The sequence below is a fragment of the Cloeon dipterum genome, chromosome 1, assembly GCF_949628265.1.
Source record: "Cloeon dipterum chromosome 1, ieCloDipt1.1, whole genome shotgun sequence".
In the NCBI taxonomy this organism is placed as follows: domain Eukaryota; kingdom Metazoa; phylum Arthropoda; class Insecta; order Ephemeroptera; family Baetidae; genus Cloeon; species Cloeon dipterum.
Window position 1 is genome coordinate 13,722,373 of NC_088786.1, and position 24,249 is coordinate 13,746,621.

Here is a 24,249-nt window from a genome sequence, read left to right on the forward strand (position 1 = left end):
TAAGAAATCCGTGTTAACCGGTTTCGTTCAATTTTTATTAAAACCCTGAAATAACCTGAAATCGTTAAAAAAATCCAATTAATTAGATTGCAGCATCCAAAATCGATTTCATATTGATGGTTTGCAAAGAAAATAGTTTTGAACACATAGAAGTTAAGAAATCCGTGTTAACCATTTTCGTTCAATTTTTATTAAAACCCTGAAATAACCTGAAATCGTTAAAAAATTAGAATGCAGCATCGGAGAGATATTTTTTTGTCAGTTGGTCCAATTAATTATTTTATGGCACAATCGCGACTCAAAAATCGTGCAACCTTTTTTCCGTGTATTCAAACTGTGACCCTGAGTACCGGAAATTGGCAAATTAAATAGATTCCAGTGTCAGAATGGAATTTTACTTAGTGACTAAACACCGTGAATTTATTTGTTTGGCATTTTCTGCGGATGAACTTGTTTTAAAAAGAAATGTTTTATTTAACCTTGTGCCCCGAGTACCTGACGGCGTAACAATTTATTTCAATTCAGTACTATATTTTGTTAGTTTCAAATAGCAAAATAATGTTTCTTATTCAATTTGAATTTTATTCCTTTATTTATCATAATACAATAACTTAATGTTGACGACCTGAAACATCCTGAGCGCCTGAATCTGTCAGGTCCACCTTCGTACTAGCCGTGGGGTTGCAGCACTAGATGATCCCGTGTCTAAAGTAAAGTACCGAGCGTGGCAACTCCTCATCTAACATCCATTGCCCAGCTAGCCTAAGCCCCTCCCTCTGCGACGTTGCCATTTCAATTTGCACTTCACTACCGGATAACCCGATGCTCACCCAAAATCCTGCTTCGCTCTCTTTGTCTAACGCGTCAACGGTCAACCGCCGTTCAAATCGAAGTTATTAACGGACGCAGGACGCCGGACGCCGCCAATAAGGGACATCACGGACGTCCCGCGGACTCGGACGGATGGCCTGGGATCTTACGGTTAACAGGGTAAGTCTCATTTTATAGATTAGCGTCCAAAGAAATAAGAACAGATCGCGCAACTTTCAAATCCAACGGATTTATGGTAAAATTCGTAAAATTACACTTTTCGCCGCTACTTGTACGGTTTTCGCCACCAATATTTTGATATGGGATCCTCTCCAGTCCCAAATGTTCTTAATTAGAACCCTATAAATAAGTTTGGGTGGCGGAAACTGTAAATCGGTGATGAAAAATATAATTTTTCCATGTAAATCGCGGTCGCTTTTTTTGTACGCTTACGAGAATTTGTATTACACATTCTGATTCAATTGGCTTCGCATGGAAAATGGAAAAATATTTTGCATGAACTTTACATACTTCTACCTTCCATTTTCCAAGCAAAGCTGATTGAAAAAAGCTTTTATTTTTTTTTCTACGAGTCGCTCCCTTTTTTTAGCTTCAAGCCGTCCGCAGATGTTTTGCACGACGGGAAAAGATACAATCGTTTAAGTTCTGCAGTTTGGGCTTCAAGATTGGCGGTGCTGGCATCGAATGAGAGAAAATTTTGTACCTGATATGATGAAAAACCAATAAATTTTAAAAATTTAACTAAATAAGTTTGTAATTATTTAAGTAATTCCCAATTAAATCGCAGTTATAACATATTTTGAAATATTCTAGGAACAATCTGAAGTAATTTTAAAAATAACTTAGGGATAATATTTGTCACACTTAATATTGACCTTAAAATAATATTAGATTAACCAAAGAATGTTCCAGGATGATCAAAAAAGAATAATCCTATGTAAAGATTTGATACGCTAAATATGAATCCCAGATCAATCCAAAGATTAATCCATAAGTATATTCTGAGAATGTTCTAGGATCATTCTTTAGAGCTTTTTGAAACAAACCCCGGCAGAATAATCCTGGAACATTCTAAGGATATTCTCTTAAATTAATCTACAGATTAATCCAGTATCACGAAAAACCGTATCATAAGTTCATATATAATTAATTTTTTAGATTAATCCTGGGCGAAATCGGTATATTCTTAGAACATTCTCAGGTGATATTTTTTTATGCGGGTTACGTATATCGTGGTTGCCATTCCAATGTTTGCTCTTCCAAATAATGTTGCCTCTTTTACTGACTTCGACAACAAAGCGAAAAAATAGTAACTCTTCATAACATTTCAATTTCAAACAATTCCTTTTCTAACAGAAAAAATGGAAGAATTTGTAGAATATTCACTTTCAAACGATCACAAAATATAATATTATAACACATGTGATCTAATTTTGAGAAATTTCCTTCGTCGGTTATGAAAGCGTGATATAACATCGCGTGATATGTTTGTTTCCTGGTTATGAAGGGTTAAAATCAGGAGAATTTGATGTGAGTCTCAAAATTATATTATGGGCATCTTTTTTTCGGTGGTGCCAGTGGTATCCTGTCAAATTTGTGCAAATTAAGTGTTCCTCAACTTTTATAATTTAAAAAGATTAATAGAATCATTAAATCAAATGAAACAACGAACATTTGCTACGTGGAACTAAAAAATTTTATTCTAGGAGGGCATAACAGAAGTGCAAATGAAACAGGAAGAAAATTGTTGTAGGTCTCACGTATTATATCAGTAATCCAGATTTACTAAATGCAGTGGAAAGCCGCCAAACTAGTTACAATTATTTATTTCCTTCGTGGACCTCCATAATTTCTTAACGCATTTGTGTTGATGTTACTGCCATGCAAGTTGAAGTTAGTCTTTTCGCATTCGTTGCAGTTGTTTATTTTTCACTGGTTATGTTAGAAATAGCCAACATAAAAGTGTACAAGAATGCCAAAAAAGAGATAATAAAATCTATCTGATTAAGTGCTTTTAAAAATTTAAAAGTTGCTAAGATTGACTGTGCTAACAATAAAATTGTTGCGTCTAAACTCGTATTGCTACTATGTACAAAATAATACAATTTTCTACTGGTTGTGAGGCAGTGCCAAAGCCAAGCCAAAGATTTCACCCGTCTTGTTGCTGCCAATGAAGTGGATATTTGTCACTGAGCTCCTCCATGCCTTTTTCCTATTTCTGATACTCGCCCTCAATGTCACGTTACTGTTTCCTTCGTCCAGCATGTTGCTCACAACTAGCTTGTAGGGCACCTCAGCTTTAAGAAGAATCGGATTGCTGAGCTCAATGCAGTACTGCTGATTTATATTGGTGTAATTCTTCGTGTGATCCATTGGGAATCCTTGGAAAATGGTAGTGCTGAGAATTTGTTCACCAGACATCAGCGTCACCTAAAATATCACCAAAAGTAAAATAAAGAAAGATTTATTCAACACAAAACGTCTAAATAACAGACAAGAAAAAATTGTAGATCAACGCTCAGGCTTGAGACAAGGTTGTATTAATTTTCTTATCAAAGTCATTATCAAATTAAATTGTTACTAAATTGTTGGTTTATCTCAATATTTTGCATTCACATCGGTGCTCACTCGCGAAGGAGTGATAGATCATTTTTTTACAAATTAAGTAATAAATCATGAAAAAATATGTGTCCATGATAACTCCAAAATTATGTTTGCTGTAACTCACAGTCATTGACTTTTTAATTTTAAGAATATTAAGTAACAGTACGAGCTGAGATGAGAATATTTTAACGGCATCCTTTGAAATAGATGAGTCGAACGCGTACCCTCTATTTACAAAAACAGCGTAACATTTCAAAATGAAAAACAATACACGACACAAATTTTTTCTGAAGAAAAGAAACGATTTTATTTTAATGTGAATATCCCTGCATAAATAATACCTCGTAGTTACAAGAGATTTCCCTCTTGCATTTTAAGCTGTCAAGATAGATTCCAAGCAGGTAGACATCATCCTCCACCCAAAATTTTAATGAAGTCTCAATGTTTGGTGTTATTTTCTCAATTGGTTTATGTTTCCAACAAACATCATGTCTCTCTTTCATTGCCTTTCTAGATTCAGTTATGTGGGAGAAACCTATATGTGCATACATTTTATCTCATGAACATCATGTGTTGCAATAAAAAAGTACAACTCACCTGTAGGTAGCAGAGGTTTTTTTTGCACGATGCTCATTGCTATGCTTTGAGCTTCTGGAATTGTTAAAATGTCTGGCGACAAAAGAGGGTATTTTCGTATAAAATTTATAAAATCCTTGCAGCCGACGGTGTAAAATCTGATTAGGCGGATAATTTTGCCTATAATGGCTTTATCTTGAACCTGCAGCTCTACCACAGCTTCTGCGAATTGCATCTCAGAGTGGATACTGATATTGCAATCACTGTCGCTTAAAACATCGATTAGGATTTCGCAGCTTTTGTCAGGGTGGGTTTTCCACATTGGAGATCCCACTACTCTCTCGAAGTTAAGGCATATTTTCTAAACCATAAAAAAGCTAAGTAAATTATTTCAATCTACACCGAAATTTAAGCTTGCAATAAATTAAATATTTGTATAAAAGAATGTTACCTCCTTGATGCGCTGCATAATCATAACATTTCCAACTTGCTTGCTTATTATATAAAGTTTGCCCAATTCTTCAGGTTGAGATTGCTCTAAATTGTGTTCTGCGATTTTCTCCAAACATGCTACATTCCATACGTGTGCGAAAAAATGAGCTTCAATTGCTATCTTCTGCGATGGAAACTCAACTGTCCTTTCATACAGGTACCTGCATAATTATTTTTTTTTTTAAAATCAGCGTTTACTTTGCAGTATAAAATATGACCGACTGAAATCGACATGGATATATAAATCAATGAAGGAGCTGTTGCAAGCAAATATTTCAAATAAATAGTTATGTTACAAACAGCATCATGAAATCATTTCATAAGAGTGTATCTTCAATAATTTAATAAGTAGCGCAGATATAAGTAGTGTATTAGTACTCAAGAAAGAATGCAAAGGCTTCTTCCGAAGTGTCGCCGAGGTTGATTATTTCATCTGGATTTTTATATGCATCTTTGAATGTTGTTGATTGTAACATTGCTTTAAAGGGTGGGCTCGCCCAGCTGAAAATCTGTTTGTGGCATCTGAAAACCTGAAATTTCACTGGTTCTGTGAGCGTGTAAAAAGGTCCAACTATAAATAATTCACCTTCGTGCCAACTTTGAATGAGCAGTCATAATCTTTCCCAGAACGAAACAAATCGCTCATGAAGTGAAGATGCTGGAAGCAACTTTTCTTTCCCCGAATCATGTTTTTAATGCCTAAAACAAATAAAGCAATGTCAGAATTTTTTTAAATAAAATCGAGCCAAATGCTGTAAATTCTACACCCACGTTGATTATGATAATTTTATATTTTCTTTCTCGTAAGCCTTAAATGCTACAAAATAACTATTTTAAAAAATATTTCCTATCTCTAGTCACAAAATGAGAGCAAGAATACCTGCATGCGTTTTTAAATTTAAGAAATATCAGAAATATAATACCGTTTTTTCTTATGGTGGTGAGCAGTTTTCAATTTATGCCAGTCAACATATGTCTGACAGATAAAAATATTAATTGCTAGAAGCAAACCAGAAGCATCTTCTATATTCCATGAATTTGTAGTATTTCAACAATTCATGGAAACCATATTGTGAATACTTTCTGTATTCTCTTCAAATAAATGGTCTAGGCCTAGGCACTGCTTTTTTCAAATATTTATTTACTTATAATACTTTATAATAAAGATTGAAAAGAATGCCAAGCTCTCTAGGATGGCCTGATAGCTCCTTTGTGGCCTGTTTGTATAGCAACAGGGGGAACGGAGCCAAAAATATATTAAGTATGCTAAAATAAACAGCATTTATAATTCCGAAATATTTCCCAGTTAACCTTTTTACCCATTTTTTAATATAATTTTATCCAAATACTGTCATAAATTTCATCTTGCGGGTCCTAAGCCCTTGCTTGAGGTGTAAGGAATTACGTGTGAACTTCTCTTAGGAGAGCATTTTCCCCCCACATCTTTCAAGCGCCAGGATAGAACAGTGCGTAAAATATGGAGCATTGGTATTGAGAAGATATAGGGGCCAAATGCCACCTAACGTTGATTTTACTAACTTTGTCCCTGCTAGTGCTAACTGACACGCCCCCTCTATTTTCTTCTAAAACGTGTTTTGCGTGTTTTGTGTTGTGATTTAACCATCCCTAATGTGCAACTAGATTCCATAAATTTTGATTTAAGATTGTGCAGTTTCCGATGGCGCTGCCGTTACTGAGGCTTCTCTCAAATGTGCCTATTACAATAAATGCGCTAAAAGGTAAAATTAATTTCCTCCTCACATATCATAGTTTGCCAATGTTCCTAATGTTTAACTTTTAAGTTTGTGAATTATTGTCGGTGTTAGCTTGAGCCGGCTCCCTGTGCCCCTCAGTTTTACCAAAATCCTCTCTTAAAGGTTTTTCCTTTGCAGCTTTGAGTCCTGGAGCAGGTGCCCTCCTTGTTAAGAGTCCAGCAATTCGAGCTGCTCTAATTTTGGAACCTCAATGCAGACACACCAGTTTTTTCAACAAGCGTAATGATTTAAGAGAAATTGCTCCTCAGTAATTAACAAGCCACGAATTGGTTTAAAAAAATTTAGTCCCAGCCCAGGATCTGTGGAAGGGAGTGACGAGCGTGAGCAACGCTGGCAGGAAACGTGGCCGAGGCAAGGGCACTGGAAAGAAAACGGCAAAAAATCTGAATAGAGGCCAAATAATTGGAGTTGGTGAGGTTCATCACTTTTCCTGCGAATCATTTTCATTTAAATTATTTTGAACCTATCCAGGCAAGTCCAATATCATGTGGCCTGGCTTGTCTGCGCCGATCATGAAGGGCAAGGACTTGGTGAAGCAGCAGCAGCTTCCTGAGGATTCCGAAAGAATGTCCAAGCTGATTAAGATGCGCGACGAAATGAGCACCTTCAGATACCTCAGGCTTTTGCCAATCGAACGAGGTTGGAGTGGCACAAAACTGCCTGGCAGGTCAATTGGGCCTCCAGATCCAATTGGGGATGGTGAGGACTTGATAATAAGTTTTATTTTAGTATACAATTTTAACCGCATAATTTTATTGTTAATTTCAGACACCTTTGAGGGTTTTGATACCAAAGTGTTGGAGGTTTGTTCAATTTGATTTTTTTTCAACATTGCGTGTCATGTTGTGGTCCTCTTTCCAGTTCAAATCAGTTTTCCACATGAAGGGAAATTTCGGCAGGAGACGTCGAATGAGTTGTTTGGCTGTGACTGGAAACGGGAAGGGTCTAGCTGGTTTCGCTCTTGCTAAATCTGTTGACGGCCGTTCAGCTTTGAAAAGGGCAAAGAACAGAGCCGGGCAGAAGCTCATGTACTTTGAACTCTACAACAATCATACAGGTAATTGGTCATTTTCTATTTTTTGTTGTGACTTACGAAGTTTAATGTTCCGTTGACTTTGGCTTTTCCAGTCATGCACGATTTCTTTGCTCAATTTGGTCGCACAAAGATCTTCGCCAGCCAGAAGCCTGAGGGGTTTGGCCTGGTGTGCCATAGGGCGATCAAGACTATTTGCGAAGTGATCGGCATCACGGACCTGTACGCCAAAGTTGAGGGCTCCACAAACTTGCAAAATATTGTGAAAGCCTTCTTCATTGGTCTCTTGAAACAGGTTTGCGTGTTATTGAGGGTTCAAAGTACCCTAGTAAATGTTTATATTGCAGAAAAACCACCAACAAATGGCAGACGAGAAAGGCCTTCACTTGGTTGAGTTTAGGAGAGAGTGTGGCAATTACCCCAAAGTCGTTGCTTCTCCAGCCAAATGCAGGACAAAGGAAGAAATCAAGCCTAATGAAGTGCTGGACTTTTCTCAGGTGAAGATAGACGTTACTTTGGATTTAAATCATATGTGTATATATATGATAATCATTATTATTTGACCTCGTCACTGGTCATTTTGAGCTCTCATAAATATTGTGTTCCATTTCAAATGTCAATTCCATTTTTTGAGTGAGTTAATTCCACTTACTGTACTATCTGTCACTATCATATAAAGTTGGCCCTTCACAAATTGTAGCATTTTCATGCATTATCATAGATCTAGTGTAAATTGTATAAATGAAGAGGAAAACTAATGTTTTTCATATAAAGCAAGAGTGTGTTTGAATTGACACTGCCTAAGAAGTGTCCTCAAATAATATTTTTCAGGCTAAAGGTTGCTGTAAACCTAAAATAAATTCTTTTCCCCTTGTATTCTTTCAGTACGTGATGGACGGACGTGTGGTTTTAAAGAAAAAGACGTTCCCCAAGTTCTACACTAAACTGCCAGGATGGGAAAGACATCTGAAAAAGACGCTCTGGTGCCGAAATCATGATGATGTGAGTTGACGCTTTGCAGTTGTCTCCAACAATGTAATGGCATTTTACCTCAGGTCAAAATGAGAATGCTTGTGGAGCATGGTGAGATTCGTAGCTTTTTGACCGACAAGTACCCTGAAGCGAAACCAAAAACTTGGAAGAAGATTCGAGAGGAACCCCAACCTGAGGAATGAACTGGTGAAGCTAGGTTGTATTAGAAACTAAAAATAAATCAGTGATAATTATGCAATTTGTTTTACAATTCATACTTCCATGAGTGTTTACAGGATAGAAATTTAATTTCTAGGATGTGCCTTTCAATCGATTTTCAAGAAAATATGAACTTGACAAGCTCTATGTGGAAACTTCAGCTGGAAGTTTTAGTTTAAGATCATTATTTGGCGTGATTTTGTTTGTAAATTTCGCATTTTCTGAAGTATAATATATCATTTGTTTAAGCAATGATACTACTCATAGACTTAATGATTTATCTGAGCAAATTGCTGAAGACTTTCGAGATAAGAATATAAGATTTAATCTGCTCCCTCCAGTAGTTATATTGCTTAGGGATAGGGAACCAGAAATAATATAGCATAGCTTAAGGATTTGACAAACCAATGTCTTAATTTTTTATTCATACAGCTCATTATCATCAACTGTTCTTTTTAATTCAGATTTTTTTATTTGCATTCTTAGATCTTAAATCCTTTGTACTGACTTTGTCACTCCCATTAATTGGCTGTAACATGATATACGACCCTTTCAATATCAAACGCCAACTCCTAATTAACAGTTTAAAATCATGTTCTCATTGCCAGATAGTCCTTGAAAATTTAACACACTTTCCACGGCCATGGCCTTGCAATAGTGATTAATTTCTCAGGTTCTCTACAAAATCGGATAATTACACAAAAATTTCGGGTCAAACATGCACCAATAGGGGTTAATACAGCGTGTTGAAGCAAATAGCATTCTTTTGGCTTGTGCGCTTTGTAGCTGTGATCAAAACTGGCGATGTGTAATTAGGGCGCAATCACCATGTTCTATCCGAGAGTCACCGAGCCGGCAAAGTAAAAAGCAAGCGCACTCTGTAAATAGAGGCGAGAGAGTATATAATGAACGCTGTGTGCAGGCCGATAGAATAGAACATAGTGTATATTATGTATCGTATAGTATAGATAGATAGCATGTGTGCATAGCTGGCGGCGGCGGGCATGCGTCGATCGCGAGGCCAAGGGTTGCTTTTGCTGCCGCAGTGGCCCACAATAGCAGACACGCACAGTCGGTGCTCCTTCTCTCGTTATTTATTGCGGCCAGTCTGATAGCGCTCCCCGTGTGCCGCCACACACCAATTCGGCCCTCAACATGCAGTAAGGTAATTAAAATCCAGCCGGCCGTGCTCACGGGGGCGGGGGTTACCAGCCCCCAGGGGAGCTCAGCCCACGATTGACGTGACTTTTCACATTAGTCGCCTCACAGCCCTTGTTGATTTTCATTGTCGAAACCAAGTAAGCGAGCGTTTATTCTTATTATTGCTGTTTGAAAATTATTTATAATTTTGGTGGAGTCAGATATTTATTGATTTTACAATTTTTCCCTCATCTTCTCAGGCGAGGTTAACTGTTATTTTATTATGAACAAGCATGGTCTTCCAAATATTGCAATAATTTGGGACATTTTTTAAAATAAAATTGTTTTATTTGGTTAGAGTATGCTGTTTGTTAACTAACACCCTGTTTAAATTTTCTTTTTTATGGAGCAATTTGGCTTAGCCAGGCTTAGCGTAGTTTAGTTGTGTTGGCTATTTTCCACTTTCTATAAAATAGATATCGTATACCTTGACGCCCAACCCTTTTTATGAACACTTACTTACAATGTGTGATATTACTCTCCGCTTCCAAAGAACAACTGCTTGTAGACAAAAATCAATTTAATATTCTTGATCCAAACTCACGAAAGCGAGAGTTAAAATCAAATTCGGCAGAATCAATGCGCTGGTCAATGTGCCAAGCTGCAAAAAGTAATCAGCGTTGCCCACCACCCCATGCAGAAAGTTACTCAGTATTTTGTGCAAAATGTGACACGCCGAATGTTGTTTGTGCTGTGTTGAGTAAACTAGATTGGTTTGGCGTTATTATTAGTTTTAGGTTGGCCCACCGTAAATAAAAACGCAAGCACGCATACATTTGCGAGGCTTTTGTTTGTCGACGCTGCTACTGGGCGTACGCCGCCGTTGCGACACCCAAATTTATTTGCCACTAGCTGCGAGTTTGCACGACATTCACCTCGCCCCATATATATCTTTTAAAAACACGGCGAAAGCGAAAAGCCTGAAAAAATCGGGCAAACTTGTTACTCTCGCGGCTGTGAAAGATTTATTTTCAGAGGATTTCGTTTCGGACGAGGTCACCGCGCGTTGTCGTCGGTTCCCTCTAATTGTAGAAGGGCTGTTGCGTGCTCAAACTTTGGGCTGGGTAACTTTTGCCGTAACTCTTTCTTAGAAGGCAGAGCTCGCTTGCTTTCATGCATGCAAACCATGAAAAACAGGCTGCTCTTTATCCTGAGATTGCATTTACGAACGAATATAGTGGTAAAAAGTAAAAAGGAGCACAACACGCGGAGTTCATTTAAATTTAAACATTTTTGCATTGCATGATTTAATCAGCCTAATATTTCTATGAATTATAAGAAATTTATTTGACATTAATTGAGACATTGTATAAAGGCTGATTGTGAAACAATAAAATCGCAAAATTAAACACAACTACAGATATTGCAGACAAGCAAGTATTAAGCTCGTATGGTATCGTTGTCAGACAAAGTAATCCATAAAAAGAAGATGGAAATTTTAGAAATAGACCATTCGTATAAATTTTCTAGTCAAAGCAGACCCTAATTTTTAGCATTTCCCTATTACCTTGTTTTTTACTACGCGATTTGTCCAAGAGTATTTTCGTACATTTTTGCATCTAAAATCAACTAATACATGGTAATTTATTTGAAATTAACCATCAAAAGCCCTCCAGATTTTTTTTCGATCATTTTTATTAGTTCTTTGCCAATTTGCAATAATATGAACGAACGAGTTTGATTCGGCAGATCTACTCCCATTAATAATTGTTTTCGAATATTGTTATAATATGGTCGAGGAGTTGTTGGGCAGTATTTATATGTGCATGTTAAAAGCATCGTAATTTTCATCCAGTCCAATTTCAATTAATATCTCTCACTACTGAAAAGTTGCTCTTTTTACTTAAAATTAAATTCAAATCACTAGAAAGTTTTTCTCAAATCTGGCGTTAATTCATATTTGATGCGGTTGATAATTCTCTCTTTCTCTGGTTATGACCAGTTATGACTGACTTAATGTGACTTAAATTTTTGCGCTTTTTTACGCACGCATCTGGCCTTAAGCCAATAAAAGACGCGTTTAATATAGCGACAAAAGAGCAATGCGGATGCCCAGAAAATGAGTGGTAGGCCATTCTTCACACCGCAAGTGGGTCCAAGACAGTCTTACCGTTCTGCATTACCATAATATGGTATGGTGTGTCGTCTTTTCAAATTAAATGTCAAGCAAAACACCCGTATTTTCGAAATTCCAAAAACAAACTGATTCAAATATTTTACACTGGAACTTTTTTCTCCTGTCCCATCGGGCGTAAATTTTAACCGCTCGCTAAATAATGCGGTAGTAAAGTGCTTTTTAATGGTACACTTTCTTTTTCCTGCGGGAAAATCTTTTTCTTTTTAGGCGGCGGCAGATGTCTTTTTGTTATGAGTCTCACGGGAGCGGCTGAAAGGTCGCCACTAATAATTCACGTAGCACGCTTAAAAAGTGAACTGCTCGCGCGGGTTTGATAAAATGATCACGCTTGTCAGCAGCGTGGCCAATATTACGAATGGAAAGCTAATAGCAATGTAAGTAAGAGGCGCGTGTACGCATTTGGCATTAGCCCTGAGCCGAGAGCTGAGCCGGTCGCTTGTACGGCAGCCCGCATGACGCCACCGGGCTCCGGTTGCATAGCTTTTGCGTTGCCTGCCGGGGATAAAATGAACATTCAGTAGATGCGTGGCAAACACGTATACATGCACGAGTTAAAAGAGAATCCGAACAGACCATGTAGGTATATGTTTTACATAGAGTAAAAATACAAATAATTTATTTGCTTTGTATGTGCTTTGTCGCAATTTCTCTGCCTGATGGAATAGCGGGCACGGAGACACACTCTCAAGGTTTCGTAATTGGCTTTTCATAATTTCTCAGATATTATGAATATTTGTTTATGCTAGCTTTAACAAAGTAGGCTACACCGGGCTACACGACACGGTGTCAATTCAAATTTTAGCTTATAGAATACTTTATTAAATCCATTAAAAAAAACATTTGTAGATTTGTTGAACAAATTAAATTCATCTCAAATTTATTCAAGGACTGTGAAGGGAAATTTAGAAGATGCACCGATTAAATAAATAATTGCGAGCGAGGTGTATATATTTGCTTCGCTGGCTTATCCCTTCGCTACAAGGACTCACAAGGACAAAAAATACACTGATTGCCTCATATAGAAAAAATCAATTGAGTTAAATAAGAAGGGTGCGTAAAGCCAACAGCTAACTTTTAAAAATTGTTATTTTAACGTTTCTTGGAAGGCGCTTAAGATCTCAGCTAAACAAAAATACGATTGAAATATCTGAGCCTACAATTCAACGTCTTCCACCAAGTGAATGGGATTTAAAAACAATGGAGTTGTTTCAGTCAGCAAAAATTTAACAACACAAGCTAAAAAGACATATAAATATTAAAAACTAATTACCTGTCATTTTTTCACAAATGAATGAATGCTCGACAGCATGCTTTTACCCCTCTGCACAAAAAGAACAAAGATCTAATTATGATCCTTTTTAGGCCATAATTCCAAGACTAACTGTCTTTATGAAGCGCAAGAGACACTGCTAAAACTTTATTTGCCATTTCATTTTTAATATCTTTCCCTGGTATTGTAAATTACAAACTTCTACCCTGATTTTCTTCATGGAATGGTGTATTCCAAATTTTATACTGGGAATGCAGCTTTTATTTTTGATCTTACCCAAAATGGTTTTTTATCATATATATCATGTGAAGTGAAAATACCTTTAAGATATCCTTCATATGACCTTTTCAGCTTGTTTAGCAATCATTTTAGATGTTTCCATTGAATCGCAATCAAGTTTTGTGTCGTGTTTATGAAGCTTTTACCTTCGAAGTTTCCAAAGTAATATTCCTTCTCTGAACAAGTTATTATAGTTTGAACCATGTAATTTGAGGTACGATCTCATTTTTGTACTTAATTTTATGCGCGTTGTGACGGAACTATATCATAAGTCTGGACCAGATATTAAATTCGCAAAATGCATTGGCTTAATAAACGGTTGCGTAATCGGTGTAATTCAGCTAGTTTGGCATGCCGGCCAGGCCTCGTTTGTTAATAAGTGCTGTGGGAGCCTTTAATGTACAGCAAAGCGTATGGTATGATCAGCAACGAGAGTGGCAACGACAAAAACCAGTGGCGTTTTACGCGCTACAATGTGCGTTTTCTAATTCCCTACATGCTCCTCGATCACTGAGAAACTAATTAATGTCGTGTCACGAGCGTTTTCAGCTGAATGATATGGCGAACGCGTATATTAACAAGTTCCTTTGGCGTATTATATGAATCTTTTGGTGCGCTGTGATGTGAAGTCAGCAGGCTGGCGTCTTCCAGTTAAACACCCACGCAGCACGCACAGCAGAACGTCTCCCGGCCGCCGACTGACTGCTCACCAAAGCCAAATTAATGCGCAATCGAGTGTACACTAATTGGCCTGGTGCACTTTTTGTGCTTCTGGCAGACACAGATTTCCACTGCAAATTCACTTCGGAATTAAGAAATGAAGATATTATGAGTATTTTTCCTTTTTAAGAGGATTATTATAATTTTTTCGACATCTTGAAGACTCTTTTGAAAATGGAAAAATGTGCATTAAGACAAATTATGTTTAATTGCTATATATTTCTAGTCTAATAAGGGAAGGGTGGTCTTCTGCTATAAGTAGACGCAGGTTGACCATTGCAGCTTTTATAGATTTAAGTCGAATCAGACAACCTGCTAGATCATTCGAGATTTTCAACACTTTGTAAGCAAATGAGTATATGTATAATTGGAAAACGAAGAAAATAAATTCGATAAATTCATTGCAGAATGACTTTACTCGCTTTACTCATTTATTTATGCATTTCTTAAATTAAATTGGTATTCAACTCTTTTGGTTTCTTAATTTAAAAAAATAATATTGCTTTTTGAATTCAAAATATACTTCTGTTTTAATATTAATTCCCGTATAAAAGAAGCTCCATTTTTATACTATTCCGACCATATTTTATACTTTTATTATAATATGGCGCATAAAACAGCTAAAAAAAATAACAATACAAAAAAAGGCCGGACAAAGCGTTAGCTTTGAAGAGAAAAAATATTGCCGTTGATAATTTGTCTATATGTTTTAACTCGCTTGAAAGATGTCAGGCCAAATGATAAGAAAATTTAATTGGGTTATTTTGACGGAATATATGGTGGTAGCTCAATTACCATCCACCCCCGTACCAAAATTTCGTTCATACAAAGACAAACAACTTTTGTTAAGAGACCACTAATTGAATCACAAAAAGGAAGTGGACGCTTATCGAGACATGACCAGAGTTCCTGCCAATAAATTTTTTTCCCGCAAGTTGCGAAAGTCACGGAATAAATGGGTGGGCAGCAGTGTAAACAAACAAATTTGGCGCTCATCCCGCGAATAACGAGGCGCAATTCGCGCCGCAAGGGCTGTTTTCCAGCAGGCCAGGGTGGCGGGTATACACGTAATTTTTAGCGCAATGAGTGTGATCGTCGCGGGTTTCGCTGCTCAGTCGGCGCGTGTGACGTCACCATGGTGCTCGCCTCCCCCCGCTGCCCCCACCCGTTGTTATTGATCGCAGCTGACGAGAGAAAGGGAGCTCGGAAAAGCTGAAACCAGCAGCGGCCTAGCCAATTTGTTTGTTATTATTCTGACCGCCGGCCGTGTGGTTTGCACTTTTCTCTCACCCACACCGACTCTCCGCACGGCGCCGAAATGCACGACGGTGAGTATGTGACCTGGCGAGCCGCTGTCGGCCTTCGCGACCTTGACCCCTCCGGCCTCGAGGCACACACCAGCACCTTACACTCGCACAGTCTAACACTCTCGCGGTCGGCTCTGCTCGTCACCCTCGCGTGAGAGCTTTTTGCCAAAAACTGGCGGAGAGCCTAGCGTGCTGATCGGGTTGCAATATTGACATTGTACTCTCATAAATCCAGGTCACTCATCTCTGGGCAGCTAAGGAAATCCGCGTAAAATATATAATGGGCACTCACGTCAGTGTGCAGGCCCTTAGACTCCTTAGCAACACTACATTGACAGAAAAATGACTTTGAGCTTCCTTATCAATCGATTAAAAATTAAAATACAGACGTGGAAGTGTTATCAACCATTATTTAGCGTAGAATTACCTTTTTAATTTTTGTGCAGGGCAAATGAGCGGCGATGGTTGTCTCCGTCCCACGGGATGATGAGGAGGCGAGCGACGAGAATGCCGCGCTTGTGACCGGCAACCGGCGCACCACCACCTACACCATGATGGACAGCGTAGAGCCCCACGAGGAGCCCACTGCTGCCATACAGCAGGGCAACCCGCCCAGCACGGACAGCCTCGAGTACGGCATCGCGGCTGACGACGCCTCGCTGCTCTCTCAGTTCCACGAAGACGCGATCAAACAGGTCCGAAGCCACCCCCTGAATCAGACAGGGATAAAATGAGAAAATAATAATAATAATGCAAAAATCTCTCGTCTGCTCTGGGTGAAGATAATTAATATGTAATTTAAATCATTTCTTTGGACAGGCTGGCCTCGGATCTTTCCAAATCCTGCTTCTAATAGTGGCAGGACTAGGCCTGGCCGCTGACTCGGTCGAGGTGTTTGTCGTGTTTTACATTCTGCCAAGTGCTGAGGTGGAAATGTGCATCACACAGACAGAAAAAGACTGGATGGGTAGGTGATTTTTTGTCCTGCTTTAAAACATGCTTGAGTAGTGTAAAATATACCATTTTTACTTATCTCATAAGATTAACCTTTTAAAAAATTACGAAAATATTGTAAACTCTCCCAATCACGAAGAAATATTCATTTTTAGAATTTTGGAGCGCCAAGTATGTTGATTGGTGACCTTTTTTTCTGTCATAGGTGCAATCACTTTTGTCGGCATGATGGTGGGCGCCACTTTGTGGGGCAACCTGGCCGACAGAATGGGCCGTCGACGGACGCTGCTGTCGGCTCTGGGCGTCAACGCTGGATTCAGCGTGATCGCAGCCTTTATGCCCACCTATGGCACCTTCATGACTGCCAGATTCTGCAGCGCAGTCGGGTGAGTGTGGTTCTCCCCTGCTGAGCGAGAGTTCAAATTTGAGTGCGACGGTTCTTCGTTTGCTCTCTAGTGTTGGTGGCTCGCTGCCCGTCGCTTACGCTTACTACTCGGAGTTCCTGCCGCGCAATGAGAGAGGCAGGTACCTCAGTGGACTGGTGATAATGTGGGCCCTAGGAGGAGTCTACGTCGCCCTGCTGGCTTGGATAATCCTCCCTCGCACAGGTGTGCAGACATTACGAAAAACATTTAAATTTTGGTCACACACATCTCGTTTGTTCCTTAAAATTACGTTTTACATTTGGGAAAAACGTTCATGTCACGGTTGATCAGATGATCGAAACTAATACCATCTCAAACCTTAAAAAACACTGCATCTACCTGTACCAAAAATTCTATTTATATGGTTTAAATGGTCAGACTGAGAAGTGTGAGGACCATAAAATTTTTATTTTGACGTTCATCCTGCAGGTAGCGGCTAAGAAAATAATTCCTGATCCTTCTAATGGTCACTAATTACCTCAATTTCTCAATGACCTGCTTTTATTTCCACTGAAGACATCTGCCGCGAAGCAATAATAGTAAATAAAAAAAGGTGACCGAGAAGTGTGATATTTTCATACATTTTTTCTTATAGACAAGGAACTTTGAACGTTAAAATTTGCGTTAACTCTTCTAAATAGTATTGCTAAAATGTCAGGATTAGTTTTCTGAATTTGCAATGAATTGACTCCTACATTTGTATGTTCCCATTGAACTAAAGTATTTATTTCATCGCCTGTTTATAATCTAGGTCTCCAAGTGGCTGAGGACAGCTCTGAGCACTTTTCCGCGTGGCATCAGTTCCTGCTGCTCTGCACCCTGCCCTGCTTCGCAGCTATTGTTGGCCTCATCTTTTCGCCAGAATCTCCGCGCCACTTACTAGAAGCTGGGCAAGACGTGGAGGCCATGCTTGCATACCAGCGCATTTTTAAGGTATCAATTTTGTCACTCAAGCTATTTTAAACCACTAGCTTTCAGCAATAACGGAAAGCTAGAAGTATCTTATTTTAATCATTAGCTAAAAAGTGTTCACCTATAATTCCTCTCATAGATAAATGAATTAAATGAAGAAAATAAACGACTTATGTTTTGTTTTATTGCAGTCCAACAGCAAAAAAGAGAATGCAGGCCAGGGTGCTGGACAGTATCAATTGTCAGAGCTTGAATTGCCAACCAAAAGGATCAACGGCCTAGGAGGCCCCTACTCATCGGCCTCCCCTGGAAAATCTGTCTTGGCAGACATGATCTATAGTTTAGAATTGGTATTTTCACGTTCTGTACAAGCCTAATTAGATCCTAGCTAACTTATGTTTCGCAGTTTTGGAATTCTTTTGTGCAGCTATTTTGCTCACCAAACTTTAGATTAACAATCACTCTACTAGTAATCTGGATATCCGCTGCATTTGGGTAAGTTTCCGCTCTTAAGAGTATATAAATTTTGGGCTCCAATTGGGCGTGTTCAGGTTCTATGGATTGACCCTGTGGTTTCCTGAGTACATCAGCACCCTGCGGGATGTTTTGTACTCGTCCAAAGCACAACGCGTTTCAGACAAGGTGTATGTCAACATCACGTTCAATCAGTCGCTGGAGAACATCAATTATTCCGGCTCGAGCTTTGTTGGGTGTCGCTTCGAGCACCTCACCCTGAGTCATGTCACGTTCGAAAACTGCACAGTGGAAAGTTGCACTTTTGCGAACGTGCGCTCCAGTCGGACACTCTTCCGCGACACTGAAATCATCAGCTCGCACTTCGTCGACACAGACCTCTGGTGGGGAAACTTGCCATACAAGGTTAGTTAGCTCCGTTTTGCACAGTTCCACTAATGGACCAGTGAAGTTTTGAAACATTCTATTAGTACATAGTTAAGTCAGCATTTGTTCAATTTGTTAATGAATTAATGAGCATTAGACTGAAATGAAAAACTTTTACAAGGGAGTGGACTGGGTTTCAGTGGTTGGAACAATGAAGATTTACAGGCATTGAAATTTTGCTAGGATGATGAAGATGGGGAAGGTTGGATTGGCGGAATCACCAGTGGCCGTTTTGAGCGCTGCCTTTTGGTAAACAACTCGATCTTGAGTCTCGCTCAAGGCTGTCACCTGGACTTCGATTACAACATCCACCTTCAGGACATTTTCACCGAGAACTTGGTGGGTCAGCTGGCGCTGCTACCTGGCGCGTTCGTGTGCGCTTTCCTTGTTGACAGAGTTGGTCGTATCAAAATCATTGGTGAGCCACTGACGCCAATTCCCAGTCGATCGCTCATGAGGATTAAATTTCTGATTTGACGCAGGCGCCACGTTCTTGCTCGCAGCTGTCATATCCCCTTTCATATGGTTGCTGAGCTCTGGGCGTGCTATCATCGCTTTTGAGTCGGTGCTCAACTTGTTTTTCGTCGCTGGCTGGAGCTCTCTGGCTGTGGCAACTCTTGAGTCATACCCCACCCACCTTAGGTATGAAACAATTTTTAAAATTAAAATGGATCACAATGGTTCTTAAATTTAGGTAACTGTCTAACTAAATTGAGCTTTAAATAATTTATCACAAGTTAATGCGAGGCTCATAAAAATATATTGGAAACCATTTTTAATATTTGAAAAGCCATAATTCTCTTTAATTGTAAAAAACGTCATTTTGAAGCCATCAATCATTTTTCTTTAACTGGAAGGTTGTTACCAGCTAACGCATTTTTCTTTCAAATGGTGAATACTTTTAAACAATAGATAAGTTGAATTTGTTAAAAATTTTCTTTCTATAAATAATGTGAACATTATTTGTTTCGGAAAGTGATATTTATATTTCTTCACGAATAGTTTAGGCTTAGATTAGGAATCGAATAACTGATCGTTGGAGTCAATTTTTGAATATTCTTTTGTTTGGAATAATTATTAATGCAATTTGAAAATCCAACAAGCAACATATCAATCAAAGTAACAGTCTGTAACTTTTGTCGAATCCTAATCTCCTACATAAATATATCTCTATATTATACTATCATTATTTTTTATTGAAGCCCTATTATTAAAATCCTTGTCGGAAAGAAAATTTACTCTTGACCACAAGAACAAACCGATCAATGTCTTTCAACATAATTTTTGTGTACTTTGATGTAGTATGTTATGGGATATGCTATTAACCTAAATTTCATGATTTTATTCTTAAATGTGTACAGATCGACAGGATTTGGTTTTTTGGCTGCCATATCAAGACTGGGCGCCGTGCTGGGCTTCACCACCTTTTCGCACCTGCTTCACTCAAGCAGAGGAGTGCCGGCCATGCTGGCGGCTGCCTCCTTTGCCGTGGCTGGTCTGACAGCCACCCAACTTCCTGAGGCTCGCACGGCCCTTCTCTAGTTATACAAAATTGTAAATCTTAAACACTCATACACACGGACTCTGAATACTAATCGCATTGCTCACATTGGTTGAAAATATCTCTTTTGATAGTTTTGATTTGTTTGGCTTGTTTCTTTGTGGAAGGAACAAGGCCAACTCAGCAGAGCTTTTCTTAACCTAAATCCTGCTCTGCTCTTACTAAAAGTAACGTGATAGACAGTTGTCTGTTTGTATCTCAAGAGGGACTGAAATCACGATTTTTGTTGTAGGATTTTTTAAACATAAATACTCAATGTATTCTCTTGATGCTGATCATGTTGCTCTTCGAAATGCTGGACATTGGAAAAGGTCTATATTTTTTATTCCGATAATATCCACTTAATTCAAATTTCCCTGCTGACAATGAACTGCTAATAATTCATTTTTTTCTACGTTTCAAACTATGGTTTAAATAATTAATGTATTCATCACTTATATTCCAAAGGGTACCTGCGACAAGTAATGGTTAAGCTTGCAAATTTTTATATCACGCAATCAAACTTTTTGAAAAATTCATTCGTCCTTTGCAAAGTTGATTTCTGCATAATATTATTATTAATTAAATTTGTCGAAGGGTTTCTACTCTGTCATGTACCTATAAGATGTGTAAAAAATTTATGTTCTGATGATGTAAGGTGTTGAAATGTACTCATCTTAATATACCTGAAAACTTAAATTATAGGCTGGTAAAATAAAGTAACGATCTGCAAATCATTTTATATTTTTTGTTTCAATATAATCCGTTTTTATATATGTGTATCAATAATTTACTCAAATCTATTTTGATTATTTTAATGTGTATGAATGACATGCCCCGACTCTTAGAGAATAAATATTTTCAATTTGCTCTTTACGTGAGCAAAGACTTCCAACAATATCGCACATATAATAATATTGATTACCTAGTGTCTGATAAGCACTGCTGAAAATTAATAAATAATCACATATTAGAAAGATAATAGGGTTTGAATTTGCCATACTTGACGCGGAATTTTAGCACTAAAATGATTTCTGATTGTTAGATATCAAAGACAGCCAGTGTTTTTCTAAAATGTGAAATAATATGAGAAAACGTGATGTTTTTTTTATCAATATCAGCTGTCATAATTTACATGATTGTAATTTCTACGATAGGAAGATAGTTAAGCAAGTTTCTGGTAAAGAAAACCAGTACTTCAGTTTTAATTATTTAGCTTTTCAGTTAACATCAAGCAACGCTCTCGACATCAAGTTTAGTGAGGAATCGGCAATTCATCTCTACTTTAGGAAATTATTTGTGCAGGATGGATGAGAACTCATTCATGAAACGCCAGTGGCAAACGCACAAACCCTGAGGAATTATCACAAGTCATCAGAGAAATGTATTTGGCTGTATGTGCAATCGTTGGACAAAAAAAAAATAGGAAACACAAAGCGGGAAACCCAAGAGCACACTAGATCACAAATTTCAACTTCGCACCACCACTTTAATTAATGTTTGCGTCTGTAATTGCGGTTGCTGTGTGTTTCATCTTGGCAGCAGTCGTTCAATTTTCACTATTAGCTAGCTGGGCGCAATTGGCAACGTCCCCGACTCGCCGCCGGCCTTCATGTACATGTAGATGCTGAACATGACGGACGCGGTGGCAAACACCATTTGCACATATGTGCTCGGCCTTGGCCAACCGAAATATGAATACGGCGATGGTTTCTTTCTCACCACCGGTTTTGCTCTCACCGGGGGATTGTTCCTCATCTGGTACCTGAAATTTAGAAAATGAGAATTTTCATTCATCAATATTTGGGAGTTACTTTTATTTGAACTTAAAACACAGCCAAACATCATATGCCTTTTTTCTATATCTATCAAGTCTCTTTCAACGAGTCTTACAAATTTAATACTAATAAGTTGGAACTTTGTGACAAAAATCGCAAGGCAGTCTTCATTCCTCGATCGAAAATCTAATCGAGTCACCAGATAACAACATAGCCTAACGACTCCACGTACTCTCGCAATGTTCTTTCATGGACCTCTTGTTCAATACTCTCTGGTGGGAAATCGATGTACAGTCTCTCTGCTTGCCTCAAAATCTCCTCAAATGGCAGTGTGTCCGGAAGCTAAAATTCTCAAAATAAATATTCCCACGGTCTTGGTTAGAATTTTCTTTTACTTGAGACAATAGGCCATGCATGTAGTCCATCTGACACTGCGTTTCGAACACCTCATCTGTCCGATGAAGGACAATCGTTGCTGCGACGTAGAGAGGCATGTGCGGCGCTGAGCAGATGAAGAAATCGTACATTCGTACCACTGCATTGTACTTGCTGAGGGAGTGACCAAACCAGGTGAGGAACCATGGCAGCGCAAACAAGGTGCCCGCTTCAGACCTAAATGAGTTGCACAAAGAGGTGTAAAATGTTGGTTTCATTCTGCTTGTGGATGAAATATTTTTATTTTAATGAGTAAAATATTTCATTAATTATTTCTTCATATAAGAACTCATCAAATGTGCTGGTATTCTTTGCCCACGCCTTGCTTTAATAATCTTTATCTTGTTATTCATATATTGATTAAGCAAGAATAACAAAGAATTATAATAATTTAAGATTCAAAACTTCAGAGCTTGCTTATTATAATGGAGGCAGAAAGCTGAAACTGTGAAAAAGGGAGACTACTCAAACATACCCACAAGAATTTGATGCGCTGATCAATCAAATTCATGAGGTATGATTAAAGCAAATTCACACAAGTTTAGACTTGATTTGGAATTCAAAGTAAAAATAAAGTAAAATGACCTTTCAAGATAGTCGTGCAACTGTGGGTTTTTACGATTGATTAATGGGTATATTGTATTGAGCAGCCGCGACGTAGTGTCCATTGTGGGTTCCATGCAGACCCTCAGGTGCTCTGTGGATAACTTCTCTAATATGTAGAAAGCCTTTTCTTCTCCGACAACTAGTAGGAATGTCACAGCAACGTCATGGTAGCCCTGAACAAAACAAATATCTTAAAGGTATTTATGCTACCAAAAATAATTGTGAGAGTAAACAGCCATAATAATAGTTGGTAATAATACCTGGTAATAGCACAAATTGGGGTATTTAATGATCACTCGAAGTATTAGCCTTGTAAGCTGATCCTGCAGGGCAACTCTTTGATCATAAGGAATACCTGGAACAATAGTTAATATAAATCAATATGAAGAGGCAATAATGATGGAAATTTTCTCACCAGGAGGAAACCTTTTCAGAGATCTGTTGACATCCATCACGACCTGCTTGTACTCGGGATGCGCTTCTATCTCCTCCTGAGTTGGCAGCTCCTCAGTCTGCTCATCACTTATATTTAAAATCAATGGCCAAGCTTTTTTTCTTATTTCATCTAAAAAATTTGAAAATAACAAATAATCGTTTCGCAATTTTTATGTTAATGTATTTTTCACCCATTAAAAAAAACTTTGAAATATTTACCATTAACAAGTCCTCCTTCAGAACGGGCCATTTGGATCAGCCGTGCTTTGTCCACGTTTTCAGCAGCCAGGATTGCGTAAAGATCGTCCCTTTTCCGCCTTAGAACAGGAGGCAATGCGGGCTCTGGAAATTTTAAATTTTAAAAACATGAAGAATCTCATCCAGCGATATTTCTGTCACCCTCGGAAAAGCTTAGCTCTGACGGGGCAGGACAAATTATTTCATCACCCTTGCCCTCATCCCATTTGTCAACATCGAGTTCCTCAAAATCTGGCTCGCTGTCCGCGTCGAGGTCGAGTTGTCCCATGCCTTCCGTCAACAAGTCTGAGGCCTCAAGCGTATGATCTGTTTTCTTCATCTCGTCTCCCTCCATGCTTATGCTCTCAGTGAAATCTGGATATAATCCAATCGAATCTCATCGGATCGCTTTTGATTACTCACTCAGGTCCGGACTGGAATCTCTGAGTTTAGAAGTTAAGACAGACTTGAATGAAGCGTATTTTCTCTGCCAGCTGACAATTGGCCGATCGTGTTTTGAGTTTATGGAAAAGTGGGCGTGGTAGCCTCAGCCCCCTTTACACCAGGTGGCTCTGTAGTGGGCAGTGTGTGTGTGTGTGTTCTGTATACATC

General features: G+C 38.5%; 4 protein-coding genes and 1 long non-coding RNA gene across 7 annotated transcripts; 3 read left to right on the forward strand and 2 right to left on the reverse strand.

Moving 5' to 3' along the window:
* Window positions 1-837: 837 nt before the first annotated feature.
* Window positions 838-1,580, forward strand: LOC135948100 (uncharacterized). Its single transcript, XR_010575758.1, has 2 exons — window positions 838-990; window positions 1,421-1,580. It is a non-coding gene; the product is annotated as an uncharacterized LOC135948100 (long non-coding RNA).
* A 1,144-nt stretch (window positions 1,581-2,724) lies between these two features.
* On the reverse strand, window positions 2,725-5,197 carry LOC135941690 (uncharacterized). The gene is made up of 6 exons (XM_065491329.1): window positions 5,090-5,197; window positions 4,882-5,033; window positions 4,463-4,664; window positions 4,033-4,372; window positions 3,777-3,970; window positions 2,725-3,261 (listed from the first exon to the last, which is right to left on the reverse strand). The coding sequence occupies exons 1-6, from the start codon at window positions 5,147-5,149 to the stop codon at window positions 2,941-2,943; spliced, it is 1,269 nt and encodes a 422-aa protein (XP_065347401.1). The 5' UTR covers window positions 5,150-5,197; the 3' UTR covers window positions 2,725-2,940.
* Window positions 5,198-6,083: 886 nt separating this feature from the next.
* LOC135948310 (small ribosomal subunit protein uS5m) lies at window positions 6,084-8,537 on the forward strand. Its single transcript, XM_065497519.1, has 10 exons — window positions 6,084-6,242; window positions 6,396-6,497; window positions 6,564-6,689; window positions 6,750-6,977; window positions 7,047-7,081; window positions 7,140-7,335; window positions 7,407-7,606; window positions 7,659-7,808; window positions 8,197-8,313; window positions 8,367-8,537. The coding sequence occupies exons 1-10, from the start codon at window positions 6,182-6,184 to the stop codon at window positions 8,484-8,486; spliced, it is 1,335 nt and encodes a 444-aa protein (XP_065353591.1). The 5' UTR covers window positions 6,084-6,181; the 3' UTR covers window positions 8,487-8,537.
* Window positions 8,538-9,513: 976 nt separating this feature from the next.
* On the forward strand, window positions 9,514-20,888 carry LOC135935910 (synaptic vesicle glycoprotein 2B-like). 3 transcript variants are annotated; one of them, XM_065478551.1, is made up of 12 exons: window positions 9,514-9,667; window positions 15,862-16,110; window positions 16,235-16,382; window positions 16,575-16,755; window positions 16,826-16,977; window positions 17,546-17,727; window positions 17,898-18,056; window positions 18,113-18,201; window positions 18,258-18,585; window positions 18,790-19,024; window positions 19,089-19,248; window positions 19,968-20,888. In XM_065478551.1, the coding sequence occupies exons 2-12, from the start codon at window positions 15,877-15,879 to the stop codon at window positions 20,146-20,148; spliced, it is 2,049 nt and encodes a 682-aa protein (XP_065334623.1). In that variant the 5' UTR covers window positions 9,514-9,667; window positions 15,862-15,876; the 3' UTR covers window positions 20,149-20,888. The 3 variants fall into 3 exon arrangements, with proteins under 3 accessions (XP_065334623.1, XP_065334631.1, XP_065334615.1); XM_065478559.1 differs by lacking the exon at window positions 9,514-9,667 and adding an exon at window positions 9,671-9,800; XM_065478543.1 differs by lacking the exon at window positions 9,514-9,667 and adding an exon at window positions 13,402-15,436.
* A 57-nt stretch (window positions 20,889-20,945) lies between these two features.
* Window positions 20,946-24,138, reverse strand: LOC135935935 (TBC1 domain family member 20). Its single transcript, XM_065478569.1, has 9 exons — window positions 24,061-24,138; window positions 23,800-24,012; window positions 23,620-23,742; window positions 23,381-23,530; window positions 23,226-23,320; window positions 22,945-23,138; window positions 22,320-22,536; window positions 22,157-22,266; window positions 20,946-21,911 (listed from the first exon to the last, which is right to left on the reverse strand). The coding sequence occupies exons 2-9, from the start codon at window positions 23,990-23,992 to the stop codon at window positions 21,713-21,715; spliced, it is 1,281 nt and encodes a 426-aa protein (XP_065334641.1). The 5' UTR covers window positions 23,993-24,012; window positions 24,061-24,138; the 3' UTR covers window positions 20,946-21,712.
* Window positions 24,139-24,249: the final 111 nt, after the last annotated feature.

What these genes read in the sequence shown, in the direction of transcription:
- LOC135935935 (XM_065478569.1), bottom strand. Translation starts at nt 23,992, where the DNA reads ATGGAGGGAGACGAGATGAAGAAAACAGATCATACGCTTGAGGCCTCA. An exon ending in TCTGAAAAGGTTTCCTCCTG is followed by an intron (nt 23,321 to 23,380) that starts GTGAGAAAATTT and finishes CTATTGTTCCAG; the next exon opens with GTATTCCTTATGATCAAAGA. An exon ending in TTGCACGACTATCTTGAAAG is followed by an intron (nt 22,537 to 22,944) that starts GTCATTTTACTT and finishes CAACTCATTTAG; the next exon opens with GTCTGAAGCGGGCACCTTGT.
- LOC135935910 (XM_065478551.1), top strand. Translation starts at nt 15,877, where the DNA reads ATGGTTGTCTCCGTCCCACGGGATGATGAGGAGGCGAGCGACGAGAAT. An exon ending in ACGAAGACGCGATCAAACAG is followed by an intron (nt 16,111 to 16,234) that starts GTCCGAAGCCAC and finishes TTCTTTGGACAG; the next exon opens with GCTGGCCTCGGATCTTTCCA. An exon ending in CATACCAGCGCATTTTTAAG is followed by an intron (nt 17,728 to 17,897) that starts GTATCAATTTTG and finishes GTTTTATTGCAG; the next exon opens with TCCAACAGCAAAAAAGAGAA.
- LOC135948310 (XM_065497519.1), top strand. Translation starts at nt 6,182, where the DNA reads ATGGCGCTGCCGTTACTGAGGCTTCTCTCAAATGTGCCTATTACAATA. An exon ending in CACCAGTTTTTTCAACAAGC is followed by an intron (nt 6,498 to 6,563) that starts GTAATGATTTAA and finishes AAAAAAATTTAG; the next exon opens with TCCCAGCCCAGGATCTGTGG. An exon ending in GGTGCCGAAATCATGATGAT is followed by an intron (nt 8,314 to 8,366) that starts GTGAGTTGACGC and finishes ATTTTACCTCAG; the next exon opens with GTCAAAATGAGAATGCTTGT.
- LOC135941690 (XM_065491329.1), bottom strand. Translation starts at nt 5,149, where the DNA reads ATGAGCGATTTGTTTCGTTCTGGGAAAGATTATGACTGCTCATTCAAA. An exon ending in CATTCAAAGTTGGCACGAAG is followed by an intron (nt 5,034 to 5,089) that starts GTGAATTATTTA and finishes GTGAAATTTCAG; the next exon opens with GTTTTCAGATGCCACAAACA. An exon ending in AAAACCTCTGCTACCTACAG is followed by an intron (nt 3,971 to 4,032) that starts GTGAGTTGTACT and finishes ATGCACATATAG; the next exon opens with GTTTCTCCCACATAACTGAA.